A 21,430-nucleotide genomic window follows, 5' to 3' on the forward strand; every position below is an offset into this window, starting at 1 on the left:
TTAGCTCTAATAATTAAAGCATCAACGGCATTTTTCTTATAGCGACACCGGCTGTGTGATTACAGGTGAGGTCATCTAGAACTGTAGAAACCTTTCCGGTTTTTCTAGCTGGGGGTTACTACAGCTATGCAAAGGCTTGGGACATTACAATAAATTTACAGAAGATTGGCAGAAATGTGCAAATTATGTGGTTTTCAAAAATGCATTAGTGATGAAAGTTTATGACTCGCCAACTGGCGGGACATGAGATCGCAAAAGTAGTTTGAGGATGAATGTCCATGATGCGGTAGTCAGTGCAGAATCTGGATAGCAGATTCATGAACCAAAATGATCAAACTCAGATAAATACCTGTTCAACTTTACAACAACTAACTCCAAAGAGATGATAGCCAGGTTCCATGAATGTTCTAGACCGCATTTTGAGATGGGATCAACCAGGATGATAGCCCTGCCTGTTTCCAACGCCAGACAGAGTAGGTGGAACGTAAGCATAGACGTTCAGTTTGAAGGATTCCCTTCACTACCGCAAACGTAGCAGCAAACACAAACTAAGTGATAACTTGTCATTAGACACGGAAGTAGACATTTTATCCACACAAAATTTCTGAAAAGGGGAACACTCTCAAGTGTCCTCTTGAACGTTCCTGGACGTTTATTTACCAGTAAACATTAGTAAACAAACACTGCAAAGCGGATCCATAATTTAAGTGCTAACCTTCACATCATTTCACGTGCGACAGTTGAGCTTGAACTCAAGACCATAGACTACCCGCATGCTTCATCAGTGGTGTATATTATTACAGAGGTAGTGCACATTATCCTAATATGTGAGGACGAACCATCAAACTGGAAACTAACCGATGATCCGCACATCCAGACACAACATTATATTGCATTACAGTGTTACAAGGTACTTTTTATTCAAACCCCAGACGGACATTCACAGTTACTGTTAGTTTACCTCCGTAGTATTGCAGACTCAATGTGCAGCCAGGATTTCTCAGCACTGTATCGATGTCGGTCGTCAGTGTGCTTCAGCTTTGTTTTGTAGGTTATGCCTAAACCCTTTTTTCGAATGCCCGACTTGTTATTTTCAGAGTGGGTTCTGACACTTAGCCCTCGCTTGATTGAAGGCGCTGTAATCGTCCTTCAAAAACTTGCGCCAGTAGCAGTTCACAGAGCTGATGAAAACACAGAGCTACGTAAAGGGAAACAAATGTGAGTTTTACCCACGGAGTTTTATATTGTTCCACCTCTCCATGTTTACATGCAGGGGCGCACGAAATACCTATGCACATGGTAAGTGTAGAGTAAAATTCTGGTAAAAACTTTTACCTTTGTCAGCATTGTCTGGGCATTGATCTGCCTATATAAGGGTGCACATTGGTCAACCAACAAGACCACCATCAACATGCCTCTCAACTCGTTCCTAAAATTCTTTAGAGCGGACAATGCTGTGAAGTTACTAGTTTTGCTTTAACTCAAACACCGTGTAGAATGCGTCGACTGAACCGGTATTAGTATTCAGACATACTCACATCTGTCAAGAGTACTCAAAACCGGGTAGTTAAAAGTGATACTTCTGAGGATCTGATACTTTTGAAAGTATAACCATTTGCTTCATCAAACGATAGACTAGTACGTAGTGAGGTTAGACGCCAAATGTTAAATTGTTATTTCCCCTACAATTGTAGTGCTCTAATGTGATTAGTTTGTCCGTGGCTATCTAGGAGTTATTAGGCACAATAACGATAGACGTGACGGAAGGGACACATCTAGCCAAGCAAAGTAAAGCCCTGTGCATTGAAAAAGTGATTTACAATTAACAAATTAGGGTAGAGTTGGTGTGTGTCACAGTGTGACACAGTGTGACGTACACAATGTTGCATTTGGATTCCATCCGGGTTAAGCTGCCGGCTTATTTTGAAGGTACCATTATCGGGGCATTGCATAAAGTAGACAGGCGTAATACAACAAAAATTTATCGCAAATAGCAAAAGTGAGTTCCAAGTTCGAACAGCTGATTGAGGCTAAAACTATTCGGCATCCAACAAGGGTATTGGATAAACGTTTTCCTTAAGGTCACTGTACATTCCGCCCCTAGAGTTGGAAACGATATCCTTCATTTTACTCTGGATTTGTGGCTGGGTTTAATGACACCCAAAGTCACAACCTAAGTCTGGGTGCCTTTTAATGGCATGAATAGGACTAACAACTATTCAGTTAGAAGACGTAATGACTTGATTCATAGAGTCAGTCGGAAAACGCTTGAGAATTCGTGGTTATTTTCCCGAGCAATCCTTAACTCTCGAGTACTTTGGAAGTGTACGGCTTCTTAACAATCGGCTATAAGGCTTTGAAGCTTACGCGAATCTGGATGGATGTCCCTAATGTCCCCACAAAGTCTTATCAAGCTGGCTTCATCTTCATATGCCTAGCGGTGGGATTTTCACCCCTCGCCTGCAGTCAGCATCGTGAGGAACATTAAGTGCCTGATCACTCCATTTTCCAGATTTCAACTTCAGTGTTGTCTTTTCAGTTTAGTTTTGGTGTCAGATATTCATTTGCTTGACATTCGATGCAACATAGGCCTTTGATGCTAGATAACTGCTATGAATAATATGCTTGAATTTAGTGGAACCAGGTCTTCTGCAACTGCGTTCATGTCCAAATGAAGTAGCCTTGGAAGCACTCACGAGCCTGTCTGCTGGCAGGTCGAGAAACAGTTTCAGTATCTAAATGTACTGGTTTTTCAGGTAGTTAAAAGCGAATAAAGACTTCGACAGCCAAAATACCCGGGGCTTTTAAGTGATTTGGTGGCTCAGTAGAAATAACAAGGGGCTAACAGATTGATCGTAGCGCTGAGTAATCACTTTAAACCAGTTAACAACAAAACACGGTTTGGGTAGGTCAAAAACTGGACTGCCGAGTAGAGTAGACTTGGCTACTAATTGAAAACCCCAGGTTTGGCGAGAGCTCCAGAGTTCAGCTTTTTAATTCAAATACCAACCGGGTTTGTTTTTTGTCCTGTGGTGGAACTCTACTTGACTTCAAGTTACACCTCTACTTACCAGGATTTCTACAACGAATGTGAAAGCAGAATAGCACGATAAAAAAAAGGCGAAACGTGGAGATTTAATAGCTGGAAATGTTACATTGGCTTTTGAGCAAAGTTACTTCCTTGTGAAATGGCGTTGAATGAATTTCTTAATTGCACCGTTTGAGTTCCACTTAGTTGACAATGGTACCCATCAATTAAACCAACAGTATTACTTACGTGGACCATCTGTCAGAAGCATCCTCGAAATGGCTACACTTTCCAGCCTAATGTTCCTCCAACTTAAATTTAAAAATTTCTCCCTAAGAACATGCCTCATTTGGCACGCCAACAGATGAAATCTTACCAAACAGCTAATCGCTGGTAATATTTTCCAGGGGCAGGTAGCGTTTATACTCAGCATTAGCTCATCATTTCCACTGTGTGATGCAACACTCGATGGCCCAACCTATAAAAAACAACGGTATTTAGCTTTCTGGACCGTGTCAAACATGAGACTTTTTGGGTTGGACGCATATATTGGAAGAGGAATACGTCCAAAGGGCCACAAAATGCAAAAACTAATTTCGGAAAATCGGAGTGCTATAATGGCAAAAACGGCTGTCCCACATTTGTATTAGTACCAGCAGAACTTTTGAGGATCCTTCCTACGTGAGAATTTGATTTTACGGTTCCCGAAAAAACTGGTACTTGTGAAGATCTAGTACTCTCTATCGGGTGGAGCGATTCCAACAAGAATCTATTCGATGGGACCGGATAATTTGAAAACGGATGTGTTCCACGGACAGCACTTTTGAAAACATATATAGTCCCACATTTGTATTAGTACCAGCAGAACTTTTGAGGATCCTTCCTACGTGAGAATTTGATTTTACGGTTCCCGAAAAAACTGGTACTTGTGAAGATCTAGTACTCTCTATCGGGTGGAGCGATTCCAACAAGAATCTATTCGATGGGACCGGATAATTTGAAAACGGATGTGTTCCACGGACAGCACTTTTGATACAAACATATATATATATATATATATACCTTAATACATTGGCCCACTGCTGATGTTCGAACCAATAGAATGAAAACTGCAGACGTTGTTCAGACCATCCATGAGCGCTCGTTTTGCGTACAGGGGCTCACTGTGTCCCTCTTATCAAAAATCGCTTGTATCTTCAGCTGAGCTTTAGATGCTGCGTCAAATCCAATGAACACTTTAGTCCTTTTGCCATTAATTCTCTTATCCCGATTAGAATGAATTTCACCGTTTATCAATCATGCTTCATCCAGATAACGCAATTCTCAAAATGTTCTCTTCATGCAATGGTGTCTTCAAAAGTTTTAGAATTTTCCGGATTATCCAGGGAGAGTTGAGCACTTAACTATAGTTAAAAAGCCAAAGAAATAATGCTTAGTCAGAGCTTTCTTTAGCTCGGTGAGGAGAACAATCAGCCCTGGGGACAAAGCGGTGTGCATAACAGGTCAAGTCGTTAGTTCAAGTGCACACACAATGACCTGCTGTGCTTGTAGTCACAGGCTGAATCCCATTGCTCCAATTTTCGATTGTGCACAAAATCCAAGTTTATACGACTAAGTTTACAAACGCAAATGTTCTACAATTCAATCCACTTTTCTGATATTAAGCGTCGCTCGGAGTCTTTCAGTGGGTTTGAAGTCGTTGTGTTTTTTTTGAATGATTCAAACATCTAAATGACTGAAAAGCCTGGTCTTTTTAATCTGGTTATGACAGGCTTTCTCGTACTACGAACGTGGGTCCCGAAGTGGATCAGAAATCCGTAGAAAAAACAGAAGCTCCAGCAAGAAACGTCGCAACCACTTCTAAAACAAGGTGAACTGGCCATCCTCCATTTTGTGTTGTTTTAGTTCTAAATTGCCCCTTGTACTCTATGTAGACCATAAGGTAGCAACTTTTACCTAAATTTGTTCAGTCTTTCGAAGGTATGAAGCACTTGGAGTTACGTTATAGAGAATGGTTTACACTGGAGCTAAAAGGGAACTGACTCCTGCCTACTTCATTTCCGTGATCATGTCACAGCGAACTTGATAACCATGAGAGTTCACTAGGCTCTGTTCAAAGGCCGGTTGTCTTGGGCCTTGCCTTCAGGTTTTCGTAAACAACTCAACTAAACACAGTATCAATGTTAAGACCATTTTTAGTCCGCCGATCTGACCAGGTTTCAGTAACAGACTTTTAAATTATGTAGTTTGTCCATTTATGATGTAGGCACCGAATCTGGTGGTACCAATTTGGCTCACAAAACGTGTGATAGAAGCAGAAATATGGTTCACGCCCGTCTGGATGTCATATAAAAAGTTATTTAGATAAAAATTTTCAACATTAAATCTTGGATTCACATCAGCCAAGATTCCGTGGGTAGAAGAAGTTAAGAAAACTTGGAGGCAATTCTAGCCAGGCTAATAATATTGGGATTTTTGCAGGTGAATGTGCCAAATTACCGTTTGGTCTTTGAGATCTACTTGATAGGTAATGCGCCCACAAATCACTATATTCGGGAAACCATAGAGCAGCTAGCAATAACCAAGGAATGTTGACACCACTCTGCCTACCCTGTCGCCATGCCTTCTTTATTCTGAAAACAGCTCATTATCGTCAAACAGCCGTCTGCAGAGATTTGGACTACGCTACGGCGGGGTCTTATATCCGCTGGGGGAACCAAATCTAGCCCTAACAATGATGAAGGGTGCCGGTGATGATCCGGTTATTCAGCTCAAAAGATTACGCTACGGTGAAGAGACGCAACAATTTCGGATTACACAAGATGGGTGAGTCAGGTGGAGTAGCTTATAAACAAGAGACTAGCAAAATATAACCACTCACTTTATAAGGCATTCTGTATCTCTTTCCTGCAAAACTCACTTGCCCTTAAATTCAATGTAAATAGCGACTATCCAGGTTGCTAAATGTGAAAATCCTTGGCAAACTAAAAGCTACCATTAGATTGTCTACTAAAACCCCTCTTTGTGAGATCACCGTAAATGACGTCAACGCAATTTAGCTTACCTCCACAGAAAAAAATCGGGGAAGCAAAATGAGGGTAATATTTAGTGCGTCTGGGAAAGCTCTTTGTGTTTTGCCACCTTTCGCCTTCAGCTAAGATCAGTAGTTTCTTTCCAAAAGTTGTCGCTGTGACTCAGCTTTATCTAGTAAAGTGTATTACGAAAACTTCTGGCTCTCAAGTGTATTTTTACCCTCAATTTTGCAATTAATTAAAACAGAAAGCAAGTTCCGATTTGAGACAAGATAAAAAACACATCTGGATAGTCTGTCTTAATTACTACCGAGAGGGTGAATACTACCACCAATTAGTCCCGTTCAACTTCTGCAATGCTGATGTTTCATATCCGGTTTTTAAAAACTGGTCACTGATGATGCTAAGATGTGAATCGTACTAAAATATCTTGACGTTTTAGGACCTTAGCTAAATGATAAACTTAGTTGCGTTTGCTGTATGTGTCCATAGCATGACAGTAACTTTTGTTCCACAAACTATTCACTTCTCAGTAGACAGAACAGTCTGACGGCTGCTGCCCAGGAATCTCAGTTGACTTACCTTTAATGGATGCTAGCTGAAAGTGGAGGAGCTAAAATGTCGTGCCAACGTCGAACCCACTTGAGTTGATTTCTCAGGTACACACATGGATGCTTTACAGGAATGGAAGGATTTGAGCATGATGACAAATGTTCCGGGCAATTGAGATTTTGAATGACGATCCACTGCGCCTCCTCAAAGGAATTCGTTATTAGAATTCTCAGCGCGTATAAGGGTTGGTTTCGCTTCTTGCATTTTTAAGCTGGTGCACTGTAAAAATAATATCAGGCGTGCTGAGTCCGCTTTGAAACCCACAATAATTTTCGTGTTATTTTCTCCCAGAATATTCGCGTTCCGATGTTTGAGTAGAACGCATGTCACAGTTTCGCTTGCAGTCCAGGGAAGACTGATTCACCTATCGTTGTACATTCTCTACCCATTTTCGGTTCCTTTAGACAGCTGGACGACTGCGGCATCTTTGAACTTTTGTGGGACATTTTTATCTTCCCAGATCACATATTGATCGAAACGGTCTTCCATCATTAGCCATTTTAGTTTAGATATTATGGCACATATTTGAACTTCTTCGATCGTCTCTCCGTCAAGGTGGGTTAGAATGGTCCACTTTTACATGATTTGAGATAACCGTGCATGATAACCGAAATGTGAGTTGGGGGATTTTTTGGGTAATGTAAAAAATGTGCATCCAAACAGCTGGACTGCATATATGGTTATGCTTAATCAGCCGAGTCTTCAAAAGTTCTTACGGCTCTATTCGAATCACCACACATGCCCGAGAAATCTGAGTAATTGAAATGAATTAAGATAAGGAGCTGCTTCACTACGCATCAGTTTATGGTAAACTTTATGTTGGTTCTGTTTTATATTTGCAAACTGTCGATAATAGGGCCTATATTTAGAGAAGACTACATCTGACGTTACTCATATACAGGCGATTTCGAGAGTCTATGGCACACGCCACAACCTTGTCTGCTAACTGTTGGGCTGCAAATAGCATAGATAGTGCTCTTCATCTGATAGGACACAAAAAGTACATTCGATTTTGTTGCCTTTCTTGTTCAGTTCATTGTTTCCTCTCTGGAAAAGCCTAAATCTACAGTTAGGTGTTTTCCTAACTTACTTTGCCGCCTCTCACGACGGGCAACTCTTTCCACATAAGTTTCATTCTGACACCGGGACAGTTCAGGATGTACTTAGTTTGACGTGAAACCGACTACACAGGCATATGAAAAATAGATTATTGTTGTTTCTTAAATTTGATAGTGAAGCAGTTAGTCACACTAAGTAGGCCAATAGTTTATTAGAAAATGTTTCCCTTCAAGCAGAAAAGATAAAAATGATGAAAAGCGATGAAAATTTTCTGAATCCTAATACAGTAGGTTTAATTTGAAAACCTTGCTTTTCTCGCTGCACAGTTTTACTGTAATTCGCCTAGGTACTACCATCTATTCCCATTGATAGAGGTCTGAAGGATCAGAAAATGCCGATCTTCACAGGTGTTCAATAAAACTAAAAAATATTTGCCTCAAGCAAGCTCAGGATTTCTGTCGTTCTTTAGCAATCCGTTTGCATATTTCTCCTCATTTTTCTAGGTTTATTCGTTGTGGCAAATACGTCCTCTGTCTTGAATGTCCCGATAACGGTTGGTCTGAGGGTTTCACCAACTGCGGTTTTGCCATGGTGGACCCGGAGTATGCACGATTTGGAAGAGCTCTCCAAATGTTTCAATACGATCATCAAAGTGGCCTCATCTATGCATTTTCAACCAGCATGTTGGATCGTGGTGAGTGGCGATGAAAACTGTATAAGTGACTATCGATGTGATTACGAATAACCCACGGTCTTCAACGTTACTCACCAATATGTACACTGTTTGCGCATCTTCATCTTGCATATCCCCATGTTCAATTAGTTTAGATAGGTTTCACTTATCTGACGAAAAACATACTACTGAATGTTATGGTTCATTCATTAATTCACCCCGTACTCTATACACTTAAACCTATGATTTGCAACACAGCGCCTCCTTCAACCCAAAAATATATGAAGACGTTCAGCAAGTAGAGAAAATGAAACAGCATGCATTCTGGCTGTTCTTCGGTTTGCTTTGTTTTATATAAGTCCTGTGTCTGCGCCTTCTATGTCAGGTTTTAGAGCAAACAGAATACTAACGGAGATCTGTAATTTCAAGTGGATGTGGATGTCCTTTTTCTACTTGTTTTCAGCTGAGGCACTGACAACATTTGTGGCATGTAAATTCACTGGCTAGAGGCCAGATTCTTGCAATTTCACCCACAAATAAGGAACAAGAGTTTCAGATAACTTGGTTGTTCCGCCCTTCTCGTTAATTCTGAAATACTTTCGAAGTTATGCGGCTTTCCTGGGATTAACAGAGAAAGGCCAGATGCAACGCTGTAAGAAAATATTACGAAGAAGCCTATTCTGCAGCTTTAAAGAATAGGAACTTTAAAATTTGGGCTAATTTTGGGCATTTCTGCTATTAAGTTGAGCCAGTTGAAGAAAAATGGAAGGAAGCAGGTTATGCCGAATCGGTGGAAGACACCAAGCGGTCTGTCATGGGACTCATAATTAACCACCCAAAAATGCATCCTGAAAGCCTTTATTGGTCTTCGCTGCCGTGATTAAAAAGGGAAGTTTGGTTAAGAACATCGCACAAGACTACTAATGATTGCTGCTAGCTTTATGTGATGTCTTCCTCGAAGGCGACAATATATAATAGTGTTATCAGTGAAGCAGTACAAACCCCAGAGATGTTTCCCTCATTCAATTTGGTGTAAATTTCAGCCGCACGTAAAATTGTCTGACTAGACGTTCCTGCTACGCAGAAGAGAAAACGTTTGATCCCTGGGTTATGTGCTTTTCATAGTGAGCAGTGCCCGTAGTCTGTGAAAACATTCCTATAGCCACTGTATTAAAGCTGAGCGATGTAGCGCTAGTCTGAAAATGCTGTCAAGACATCTTACCAGCGTCACGTGACATTTTTTGCTTCCAGAAATCACGGTGGCCAATATGAATAAATTGTGTACCAGTGCAGTGATTTCGCTACCCATTGAACAACCCGTGAGTTTGATGCAATTACTTTTCCAGCCTAATTAAAATTTAAAGATGTGGATGTCGAATTTCAAACTAGAAATTACTGGCGCTCAGATCCAGATCATTTCGCAACTTAATCTTCTTCATGGGCAAAAATAAGTGAACTGCATTAATAAATGCTGTCCTGTTGCTGGCACCCTGGTCATTTTGCAGCACTTCTAATCTATCCATTAAGTCGCAGAAAGAGAATCAACCGACAAATTTGCAAAACCAACTGTGGACACGTTTTGTGAACCATCTAAAGTTGACCGACCAAGAAGCGTTCGAAACTGAGGAGAACTAAGGAGAATATGGGGATCTCTGAAACCCTAGGCTCAGGTGATGGCGGTGTTCTGTGTAATGAGCTGGACAGTTGTTTTAAACGATTTAATAACAGTCCGGATGACACTAGTGTGCAGTTCATCATCATTGCGTTACTCAGCGACGCATAGACACTCGAAATTGACCTACTTGACTTCTTACGCTAACCTATATCTAACCTGTGCGCTACAACGAGCAAAAGGTCGCCAAATTGATAAGTAAACTTGAAGTGAACCGAGAGCCAATGTGCGTCGATCCGGCGAACACGAAACTGGCGGAGCAAAAGTCAGGGGTGCTCATCAGTGGCCATCTAAAAGTTGATCCACAAGAGAAAATATCAGCTAGTCGGCCAACAAATCCATTATCATGTTTACATCAACCACCACATCACAGGGGGGAAGCTTTAGACTTGAGCTTCATTCTTCTAGAACTCATCAGCAGTGCATATGCTTCGCTTGACGGCGTTTGAACTCCGGATATCTCACATGCGAGATGAGCTATCACCGCTACTCAACCAGCCCTCTCTGGGTGTGCCGTCATTCAAGATCTACTTTTTGCAAAAGTCCCTTTCCGTCGGTCAATAAGAACCACATAGACACTTGCTAATAACCGCTTGGTGCCTACAAACCGACACATCTCCAATAAAGGACACAACGCTACGCATTGTTTCCCTCTTGGATTGGTTGTGAAACATTTGCAATCAAACTGACCCGTTCAGTGAGACGAAACTGTTAAGCTCGCTGCTAAACCAATATGATAGATGGTGGGCAGCCAGACGTTATCACCACATTGTTTCCACCTCCCACTTTGTTCAACATCACTGGGATTTGTGTAGCCAGTCCACCCAGGAGCTTGAAGCAATACGTCACACTCTACTTTGGTTGCTTCCTACACGTCAGTAATCTCTCAGATCGGTTTTTTACGCATTCTGCATGTGTCCTGTGATTAAGTGACATGACCGGTTTTGTGGAAGCGCACACTGAACGTATGCTTGCATATCATGTTCAACAGAATGCATTGAGATTCAGCAACGTCAAGTACCTCACAATAACAGTTGAGCCTGGAAGGAATAAAACATGCATGAGTTTGTAGTGACTGGTTTTGTCTGTCTTTCATCACGTGACTGCTTGTCGAACAAAGTAAAGTAAACAAAACAACGGACAATCTTTAGACCTAAAAGTAGGATGTGATTATTCTTGTGATTCCATCCGTGTTGAAAATCATGGAGAGGTGACACAGTTCGCTTATGTGGTTCGCAGTGAACGTCAATCAACCTGAAGAGAACTGCACACGAATTTGCTGAAAATTCCTTGACAGTCTACGACCTATTTCACCCTTCTTTGGGCTCATCACTTGGCCACTGTTCTCTAGTTATATATCGATATAGTTATATTCCATTTGGGCCCAAATTGCACGAAACCCGATTAACATCCTCATCTGCAAACCGATTTGGTTTTTACGAGAAACTCACTTGGAAACCAGCTTAGTCCCACCCTTAGGATGTTCTTTGATGTTCTTTGGTATTAGAGAGATCATGGTATATTTTCGTGAAGATTACTCCAAAGGTTGCTGAAACAAAGTGATTATTTGAACTAGATCGTGTCATGAAGTATGACTGCTTGAGAGCAGCCATCATCCTCGTGAAAGACAACACGTACGAAATTTAACAGATTTGAATTTGAAGGCCTTTCGCAGAAGAGCATGATGTGGTTATTAGTCCTAGACAGCAGCAGAGCTGACCGTGTGTAACTCTAGTTGATAGTTTTTAAAAATCGACTTTTAGGAACATCTCAATTCTTGGTAGTACATTGAATGGGTAGTAGTGATGGGCTTTGATCTCTTTTAACAGGACTTGTTTCAAAAATTGGTCAGGGTTAAAAGGCTCCTTGATCGCAATCCAATAAAAAACTCACCGAGCACGCCGCAACTGGTTTTCTTCCATGAAACAGTACCGAAAGTGACCTGTCCATAAGGTCATAATTTTAATAAAGGCAAATAAGATTTAAACCGGTTGTACTCGAATAATTCTCCCGAACGTCCAGTCTATTATTTTCACCTTCCTTCTAAAGGGATTTAAAGTCACAGCTGGCGTCAAACGAGATATGGGCAAGAAATCGAAGCTAAATGAAGGGCATCCACTGAATGGTGCATACGTTTGTCCATCCTGTTCAAATTCTCTTCTCGGACAATTCAAATTAACGCCTGTAGAGAAAGGAGAGAGCTTCGTTTGTGCCTTTTCAAAGCGTAAGTTTATTATTTTCAACCTACTGGATTAAGACAATTCTTAAATTTTGGACACGGACAAGAAGTCAATCAAATTGAAAACTTCCACCTTCTCTAACTGCACGTAGCTTGTTTCGAACGCCTTCTCTCACCTCGTTTGAGAGGAGACTATCTTCCAATGTCAACTTTTCATGCTTTATTTTGTGAGCAGGTAAGAGATTTTTATCTTTTTATATTAGGTTTGGGGCCCAAATTCATTTCAGCTGCACCGAAAAGATAAAGTGCTCTATATATGAGATGGATGTCTCTTGAGAATGCACACAAACGCATCTCTTACTAGCTGGAATTCGCGATCGTTGGTATTTTGTGCTAACTGCCTTTGTTGCATTACAAAACGGTCGGCGCTCATTTAACCACTCACCTTTAGATGTCCTTCTCATCAAATTACAGACTTCTTCAGCCTTCTTTGCAGTTATTGCAATCTATCATTCACAGTATAATGTATATGGACCTAACTACCGGATATTTCGCAACAATCTTTTTAAACATTACTTTCAGGAAGACTGTTGAAATAGCAAGTGTCAATGTCCCACACGGCCGATTAGATAAATTGACAGTATTTTCAATGACTGGGAAAAAAACGTCCCTTGAACGAACTCGTAAACAGAGAACAAACACGCGCGAGATCGCGGTAAAAACTGTGCGGTTTATCAAACGGCTGGATTACCGAATGCAGAAGAATTGCTCTGTAAATTTAACAGATATGTAGATATGTAGCTGAGATGCCTCATGCATTTTAGCGAGTCAGTCAGGGTAGCAGAACTAAGCGAGAAATTTTGGGATAAAAATAAACCGTTTCGTTCCTAATCTGCAGCATCTTTCCTCGTTACAACATCTTTATGCTGGTCAGTCTACGCAGAATGCTTGGAAAGTAGATACCTGATGGAAGGAGAACTATCCTGCTGATCCCCTTGTCCATCATTTTTGTCTTGGTCTCAGTCACTTCATGTAAAATTTCCAGACGGTAATTACTTGAATATAATGAAACCGAAAAACATCAGTGTGTCCAAAAATAGTACCGGCTTTTTCTAATTGCTGGTTTGTTTTTGAGGAGGATCCTGGTTTGAATTTCCCCAGGAAGAGATATGAAAGCATACGCCGAGGCAATGAATGGTGTTTAAATCGGGTACAAAACGTTTTTTTCAGCCCGGTGAGCTAGGAGTACAATCCTTTGAGGATTGTCACAAATACCTCCGGAGCATCTGTCTCAAATACTGACTACTTCCGTCGTTTGCTGAATATTCAGTGTCATGTTTATAATTGGTTGCAGCGTGCTAACGACGGGAGACCTCTGAAGTTGTTTCAAATTTCATTCACTGTTTCAACGTTTACGTTCTGTCTTCATTTACTTTAGCTTGATGTAAAGTGAAACAACGTCCTTCTATATGATGTCGTTGTGTTCATATGGACGGCTCAGGGTGTTTTACCGACGTATCTAGGAAGTTTGACCTTTTTCTATGAATTTTGGCTCAGAATATGAACAACGACCAGTATTCATTTCCCACTGTAAAACATATCTGGATTGAAGGAGTATTTGTGGGCAATTTATTAGACAGTTGTCACCCGTATTCTTCAATATTTCAGCTAGTGAATACAAAACAAGTGAGCCTGGATCTCTTGGACTGCTTCAGGGTGGATGTTTGGATTTATCCACATTCGAGGCCAGATACAACGTGAGTCACTGGTCCAGCTTGGCCTCAGTAGACACACATGATATAAAGAAAATGAAGCAGGCACGAACACGTCTACTGCATGCCATAGAACACGAACCAAAGATTGATTCGCTCAGATTGCTCGTCTACAACAACGGTGATGCACGTTTGCTGGCACCGGTACTTTGCATTGGATCATCCATACAAGGAGTAAGTTGGAGCAGCCTATAAACACTTGAAATATTTGCGAACACAGAATTTACAAATGAATTTAAAGAAAATGGTTCATTGCAGGCTGAACCAGTAGTTCGGACCTGGTCTGAGGACAATGTGGCATCCTAGAAATTATAAAACAAACTTTCGCAGTGAAAAAGAGAAACTTCAGCAATCGCTTACAACTGTGTCTTGTTCTTCGTAATAGCCCGGTGTCAGAAATCTAGTCGGAGTAAAAATTTTAATTAACCAAGAATCAATTCTTCCGCTTACAATAAGAGACCTATCCGTACATCCTATCACGGATTTGCCTTTCGTTACAGAATTACGCGCAGTGACCGATATACTAGACATTTTAAGTAGGTAACTTACAAGTAATTACAAGATGCAATTTCAGGGTTTTGCGGGATAGGTATTTTCGTTCATAATCACACACACACCACTCTCGTTTAAACGATCGTGCTCCCATTCTGGCGTAATTATTCCGGTGAGTTCACATCAAAGGGAAGCACTGGATTCGAGGTTCGCTCTTGTTAGAGCATATCCAGTGGCCGTGCCGGGAGTGAAACTCGAGTCCAGTACTTCCCTTTCGTGTGGACTCACCGGAATAATTACGCCAGAACAGGAGCACGACCGTTTAAGCGAGAATGGTGTGACTATGAACAAAAATTATAAAATGAATATCGAAACGATCCTTCGGCTCTGATTCTCAGTCTTCTGGTTTTTGTAAACGTGGATCTTGGTGTGATTGGGCATATGTCTGACCACGATGACAGACTGAAGAAATCGAACGTTGAAAGCACTTTGACTACCTAATCAATTTGAACAAAACAATGAAAACAGCAACGTTGTAGAATTAGGGCATTTCGTACACGGTCTTTTATCAGAAAAGTGTAAAATCGTAAGATAGATAATACAGTACACTTTACAACATGTACACAGTTATAAAGCAATTTGACAAATCAATAAAACCAAGATAGACTGAGATTGACATTTACGTCTTTACTGAAAAGCGTATTTACTCTGATGTTTTCTAAACTGATGGTAAATCTTCCGGAGTGTGTTTATCAACCCAGTTGCACTTGCAGTGATAAGCAAGCCAACAGGAGGCTTGAAACATTACCAAAGTGGTGGGGGTCACATCGTCTGACTCTAAGCCAACGCTGATCAGATCCAGAGTTAAATTGTCGATCGCTAGGCGTCTAACCGACAAGTGCCACAGCTCAGTCTACTGTTCCGGTTGTTGACACTAATCAAGCAGTTTCGGAATTCGAAGTTTTTTAGGCTGTGTGGATTAGTTGTTTTAGGCCTATCCTCTGCGTTCGGAAGGGTTTACGGTTCACTCTGAAACTGCCTTCGTTTTATTGATCGATCATGTTGCTTTCGGACTGTATGAACATTATAATCTGCTTTGCATTGTGTTTTATGATTTTTACACCTTTTGCGGCAAAAGCGTGTGCAAAATGATTGGGAGACTCGCAATGAACTTCTGCTCCACCTCATTTCAATCCGGATGACGAATAACCAATTGAAGCTTCAGACTTCTCCCTTTCGTTAATCTGTTCTTAGCCATGCAAGCCTCATTAGCCAACTAAGTGATACTGAGTACTAATCAGTGGAGTGGTAAATAACGCAATCTAATTGTTGACATGTCTGTAGTGTGGCTATCGTCACAGTATCGTCACTGCATCGAAGAATTGGCTGAAATGTCGTACGTTATAACAAACCTTGTAGTTAATGTTGCAGCTACTAGTTACGTACTCGAAATTATCAATAGCTAAGACGGATCGGAGTGACCTTGCAAGACCTGAACAATTGCCCCCACACAATAAAAGTAACCGTTCATTGTTAGTGCGTCTTGACGAATTACTTGTACATGAAACAGTTGTAACAGTATCAGATCTGAGGAACATTATTATTAATATTTAATGTGTATCTCAATTATTAGTAAGACTGGGTCTGCAGGATAGAAAGGTCTGTCTTCCGAAGATTGCTCTATCTGAATGGGAATCACTGTAACTCTGTGATGCCGCACTGTCAGTGAAGGATTAGCAAAAGTTAACCACTGATAGTGTCTGTGGACTCTACTGGGTGTAAGGGGAAGCAGTTCAACTTTTGCGAGTGCATTTTATGTGATCTCTCCACACGGTTGTGGTATTTGCACACGCGATGCAAGCATTTGAAGTCCTACGGCCGGCCACACTGTGATTGGTGACCAATTAATCTCCGGGGAAAATTTTGTTATCACAAACAAAATAGCTAGGTGATCCATTACCGTGTTGATCCGATGAATCCTAAAAGAAATGATGGTTTTCAGTTCAGATTTTTCCGCAAAATTCTCAAGTTTAATATATTTGGGAGCAGCTTTTCGTGGAACGAATCCTATTCTAACAATTGGGAAAAGTTTTCAACCGACTGAGTAGTCATCGTTTCAGAACGGCTTGTTAAACAATCGGTGGTTTTTAACTGGGCAACGTTTCACTTTTGACTCAAAAGCTTCATCAGGCCAAGTGAACAGTTCACCAAGTTGGCCAGATTTCAAGGCAGACTGAGAACCAATCAGTAAGGTATCTTCATTTTAGCGCGTTAGATCAGCGTTGAGTGTCAAATAACGGATCTCGCCGGTTGTTGTTGCCAAAATCTTGCGTTAACGGGTTGGGAAAGTTTCAGATGGCAACTATCCCATTCCTTAATCTTTCACTTCAAGGCACTTCAGTGTGCGACTAGTAGATTTCATTGGTTGTTGTGGGCTTGTGAGTGTTGCGACAATTTAGTCGGGAGGAGGTTGAGTGGAATTTAGACAATGATTACTCCTCATTCTGATGACCACACATCAACAGTGTCAGCTTGACTGATCCAAAACCATTCTCCAACGCTTGCCAGGAAAGTTTCAGATGGCAACTATCCCATTCCTTAATCTTTCACTTCAAGGCACTTCAGTGTGCGACTAGTAGATTTCATTGGTTGTTGTGGGCTTGTGAGTGTTGCGACAATTTAGTCGGGAGGAGGTTGAGTGGAATTTAGACAATGATTACTCCTCATTCTGATGACCACACATCAACAGTGTCAGCTTGACTGATCCAAAACCATTCTCCATACGCTTGCCAGTTCCACGCCTTCTATTCTGTTAACACTGTGATGCATGGCTGTTTCTACTGCCTCGACCATCAATCTCTTTGACGTGGACCGCAGCCCTTCGGAAACGAATCCAGTTCTATCTTATATCAAGCACAAGCTTTCGAGAAGTGAAAACCTACGTACTATCCGCTAAGGGTGCACCAACTGGAGGAACTGCGTTTACTACCCAAAAATTGACAAAGTGGACAGTTATTCGATAACGTAATATTGAAACGGAGGATGCTCTCACAACAAGTGCTCCAGAAAGAAGCTTCCATATGAATGGGTGATTTAAACTTATCTATAACGTCCGCTGAGTCCTAGAAGAATGCAGTCGACTCATCTACTGTTAGTTGAGGCTCCCGACAGTGAACTTTGTGTCGCGACTATGTTTGACCATTCCGGATATCAAAAAGATTGATTGGGCTCGAAGGTCGACGGTACAATTTACACAAATGTAGTAAAAATTATACAACAAACCTCATCTATCCTCGTTGGTGGAGTGAACAAGTGCACAAAGCTGTTAGTGACCGGCACAACACAGCCTCGAGGTTCGGAAACGGCTCGGTGGTGTGGGTTGTGGCAGTACCCTCCAGGTCACTCTGGTGGCGTGGCCTATGCGATCGCAGGACAATCTCGCCAGAGCAGACCAGAACAAGCCCAGCAGACGATGCACGAGCAGGTGCGGCATGTAGGTCAGTGGCACGCACAGGCTATTATGCCCAAGTCGGATTTGGCTGCATTTAGTCAACGTGAATAGCGGAAACGGGGGAACAAAGGAGCTGGAGAACATAGGCGACGTAATCAGGTAACTGGAGGAATTATCACGTCAAGTCAACCTCACTACTATCCATAGGCTGTTGGCGCACTCCGCAACTTCGGTCTACTCAACAACACTAGGCGGTAGCACAGCCGGCATGTAAATTTCAGTAAATTTCAGTACACTACAACTGGAAAAATCATGTAAACAAGGTCAAACGAATTACTACTTATCTGATAAAACTTCAGAGGTAATCAAGTAATCACTGCAGATTTCTGGGCAAACATATGCAGTAATTTTGACAAGCTTTCCCTGAATGTCAGATGCAAAGAGTTTGAGATCAGGCAAAGGCACCACTATACATTGTTGAATACGTTCACTGAAAGCAAACCTCGTGCCCGATACTCATAATCTTTGGTTTGGGCTAACCGGAATAATCACACTAGAACAATAGGGGGAGAATGACCTGAATACCAACGTACAATGCTTTGGATCATGTCACTCTTGAGATTTCACGAATCTGTTTACAGACGCATCACTATCTTCCATGTTTTTTCTCAGTCGAAGTGTCAGCGCTGCGACACTGGTGGTACACACTGTTACGAGATTATGAGACCATCCCCTATCACTATAACTTCACACTGCTGAATGCAGTGATGTTTTGTCTGCAGCTGGTTTGTAAGATGAGAAACCTAGTCCACAATTTGCAGGAATAAGTCATAAAAACTAGCATGTCAGTAAGACCCAAGTTTTACTGACAGCGAAACTTTAAATAAGGAACACCCCCTAAAAGGCTTTCTGTTGTTTAAAGCGTGTTTCGACGAAATTCTCTTCGGCTTCCCTTAATCCCAGACCGTAATATCCACCGACTCGATTTCAGTGTCATAGGTTTTTTTTTATCTTTGTACACTCAATGTTCTATTGTGCCCTACTTATCCTCGTTTTGCTGACAGGAGGAACGTAAACCGGCTAGTCCGACATTTTGCATGACGGAACAGAAGCCATCCCTTCACTAGTCAGGAGATGCTTGCACTGCTGCTTGGTTTTATAAAACGAAGTATTTTATAGTACCTGTACTCCGACACCTGAATGTATTTTTCGGTCCCACAACAGTGCCGTTGAAGTTAACGGCAATTCATGAAGGTTCATTCAATTCAACGCGTAGATTCAATCTAATTTGATACCCCTGCCGCGGCAATATAATCACAATTAAAGCTACAATGTAATGGAACTGATTATTTTGACATCGATAGATTCTTGGTTTTTAATAGTGCGTATTTGAGGGTTGAACTTTTCCTCTAGCTTAAGAGTTCTACCGCATATGCTTCGTTGACACCCTAGATCACATCACTGGGTCGTAGCATGGTAGTGGCATGGTAGCGTAGCATCGACATAGGTTCTGACAAAACGTCTGGAACAAAACCGTCAGCCACGGCTAACAGCTCAACCACCAACTGCACAACCTCAAAATCGCATTACTAGCGAGTAGTAATGAGAGTACTTCATTCGAGCAGCTATGTTTAGGCGGAATTTCTGTATACTGTAGGTTCAGTTGATAAAACCTGCCGCAGTTTATAGTGATAAATGTCTCGGACAGTGACGTCCTACGAGTCGATGTAGATGTCAATCTGTCGTTTGTCAGACAAACTATGACCTATCCTGGCTTACGAGGATAGTTTTTAATGGAGAATGTTTCATCGTTTACTAACTCAAAGTGGCTTCACGGATACGACTGTAGGTCACATGGTTGCTTCCCTAACTTTGTCTCCAACTGTGGACGATATATGGTCAGGTAAGTCTTCCAAAAATGACGTTGCATATCGCAGCACATCTATAAAGAACCGATATATCGAAGGTGTGTGACTTGAACAGAACGTTTCGAACTCTAAAATAATGTTCTGGGTATGAAAGCTATTCCCTTTTTTTAAAGAATGATTTTCTTATTAAAGAGACTAAGTATAAGCTGATTCCATTTTTTCTGCTCTTTTCGGAATTACTGTTTGTAAGAAGCTTGGTAAATAGAATTCTTGGCTGGTAAAGCCGTATATTTAACTTTCTCCCTAATGGGAATTCGGTAACCCCTTATTAGAAGTGTAAAGCCTGGTCAACTACGCGAACAAGTGATGGTGTGGCTCCTTAAACACATTCACGTTTGTTATTGACATGAGCTATATTCACACTTGTATCTGTTTCTCAGAAAATTCTTTCTAACCTCCTTGTCACCAATTTTAGTTGTTGGATCAGAGTACGGTAAGACTTGGCCTGGCGAACCCTGTCACTACCTTCTACACGATCGACGGTACCCCTATCCACCACGTTGACGACCTTCATGCCTGGATTGAACAGAATATAGACAGTATTCATAAGCAAGCACTTCTATGGCATAGGTGGTATTCCCAAGAATTACTAAAAGATGAAGCTGTGGAAATCACAGATAACTTGCTTGGAATCAATCAAGCTTCAGAATCATTAGAAGAGACTATACACCGTCACAGTTTGGATCTGAGAGTAATTGAAACGGCATACAAAAGAGTACCCTCAACAAAACCAGTTTCACGTGCAATATATACGGGACACCCTGATGTGAAAAAGATGATGGAATCGGTGAGTACTCCATAACTGTACTTACACTATTTGTCCACTGTTGATTTCAGTTTCCAGTTTCATACAGAGTTTCGTTAAAGTACGTGTATCTCATTGGCTGTTAGCACATCTTCAAAGCCAAGATTGAGGCAAGGTGAATAACGGATTTTCAAACAGGTGAACAAACATTGGCCAGTGGGAAAAAATCATCGGGTACGTGTTCAGACTGAGTAAGGGTATCGGGTATGTGGCGTCACTGACTGCATAGAAAATATACATGGTTTAGTAAAACCTTCGCTCTCAGGATTCGATAGCCAGTTGTCCCCATGACACAGGTGGTCTAATGAAGTGCTAAGGTGTTCTTAAGCAGGAAGTGAGTTTCCTTTTGAAATTTATGGAGCAAACTGAATAAATTTATCCAACACACGAGACTTCATCAGTCCACTACCAACACTGCCTGTCCCACCATATTTCAAAGGTCGGCTATACAATCGAATAAAACTCCAAAGTATTTTCGTCATCCGGCGAAAAATCTTCGTTCATCTTTGGACAGTGGTATTCCGTACAGTGTTTCTAGGTTAGCTGTATTGGAAGCCCAATAGGAATGAACATGAGTATCACTCTAAGTTAGTAGTGCTATCCTCTGAAGTTTTTAGCTGGCTCAAGGTAAAGTCTTTTGACTGGACAAACCAAATTTGTACTACAGGTTCAGAAATATTCCAGCATTCCTAGAGAACTATAACGAAACTTCGGAGAAAAAATGTTA

General features: G+C 41.3%; 2 protein-coding genes across 2 annotated transcripts in view; both read left to right on the forward strand.

Annotated features, from left to right (window-relative positions):
* The window catches only part of T265_01263 (hypothetical protein), a gene marked incomplete at both ends in the record, with an annotated part of 57,313 nt that extends 43,091 nt beyond the window's left edge, over window positions 1–14,222 (forward strand). The window contains 7 exons of the mRNA XM_009165248.1: window positions 1,098–1,218; window positions 4,800–4,898; window positions 5,672–5,854; window positions 8,235–8,425; window positions 9,656–9,723; window positions 12,126–12,300; window positions 13,924–14,222. Coding sequence (XP_009163512.1) covers window positions 1,098–1,218; window positions 4,800–4,898; window positions 5,672–5,854; window positions 8,235–8,425; window positions 9,656–9,723; window positions 12,126–12,300; window positions 13,924–14,222 — 1,136 coding nt within the window. The remainder of the gene's footprint in view (window positions 1–1,097; window positions 1,219–4,799; window positions 4,899–5,671; window positions 5,855–8,234; window positions 8,426–9,655; window positions 9,724–12,125; window positions 12,301–13,923) is intronic.
* Window positions 14,223–14,256: 34 nt separating this feature from the next.
* T265_01264 (hypothetical protein) overlaps window positions 14,257–21,430 on the forward strand; it is a gene marked incomplete at both ends in the record, with an annotated part of 33,639 nt that continues 26,465 nt past the window's right edge. Inside the window, 3 exons of the mRNA XM_009165249.1 lie at window positions 14,257–14,294; window positions 17,738–17,891; window positions 20,314–20,685. Of these exons, the coding sequence (XP_009163513.1) occupies window positions 14,257–14,294; window positions 17,738–17,891; window positions 20,314–20,685 (564 nt within the window). The remainder of the gene's footprint in view (window positions 14,295–17,737; window positions 17,892–20,313; window positions 20,686–21,430) is intronic.

Source organism: Opisthorchis viverrini (genome assembly GCF_000715545.1).
Source record: "Opisthorchis viverrini unplaced genomic scaffold opera_v5_13, whole genome shotgun sequence".
Classification (NCBI taxonomy): domain Eukaryota; kingdom Metazoa; phylum Platyhelminthes; class Trematoda; order Opisthorchiida; family Opisthorchiidae; genus Opisthorchis; species Opisthorchis viverrini.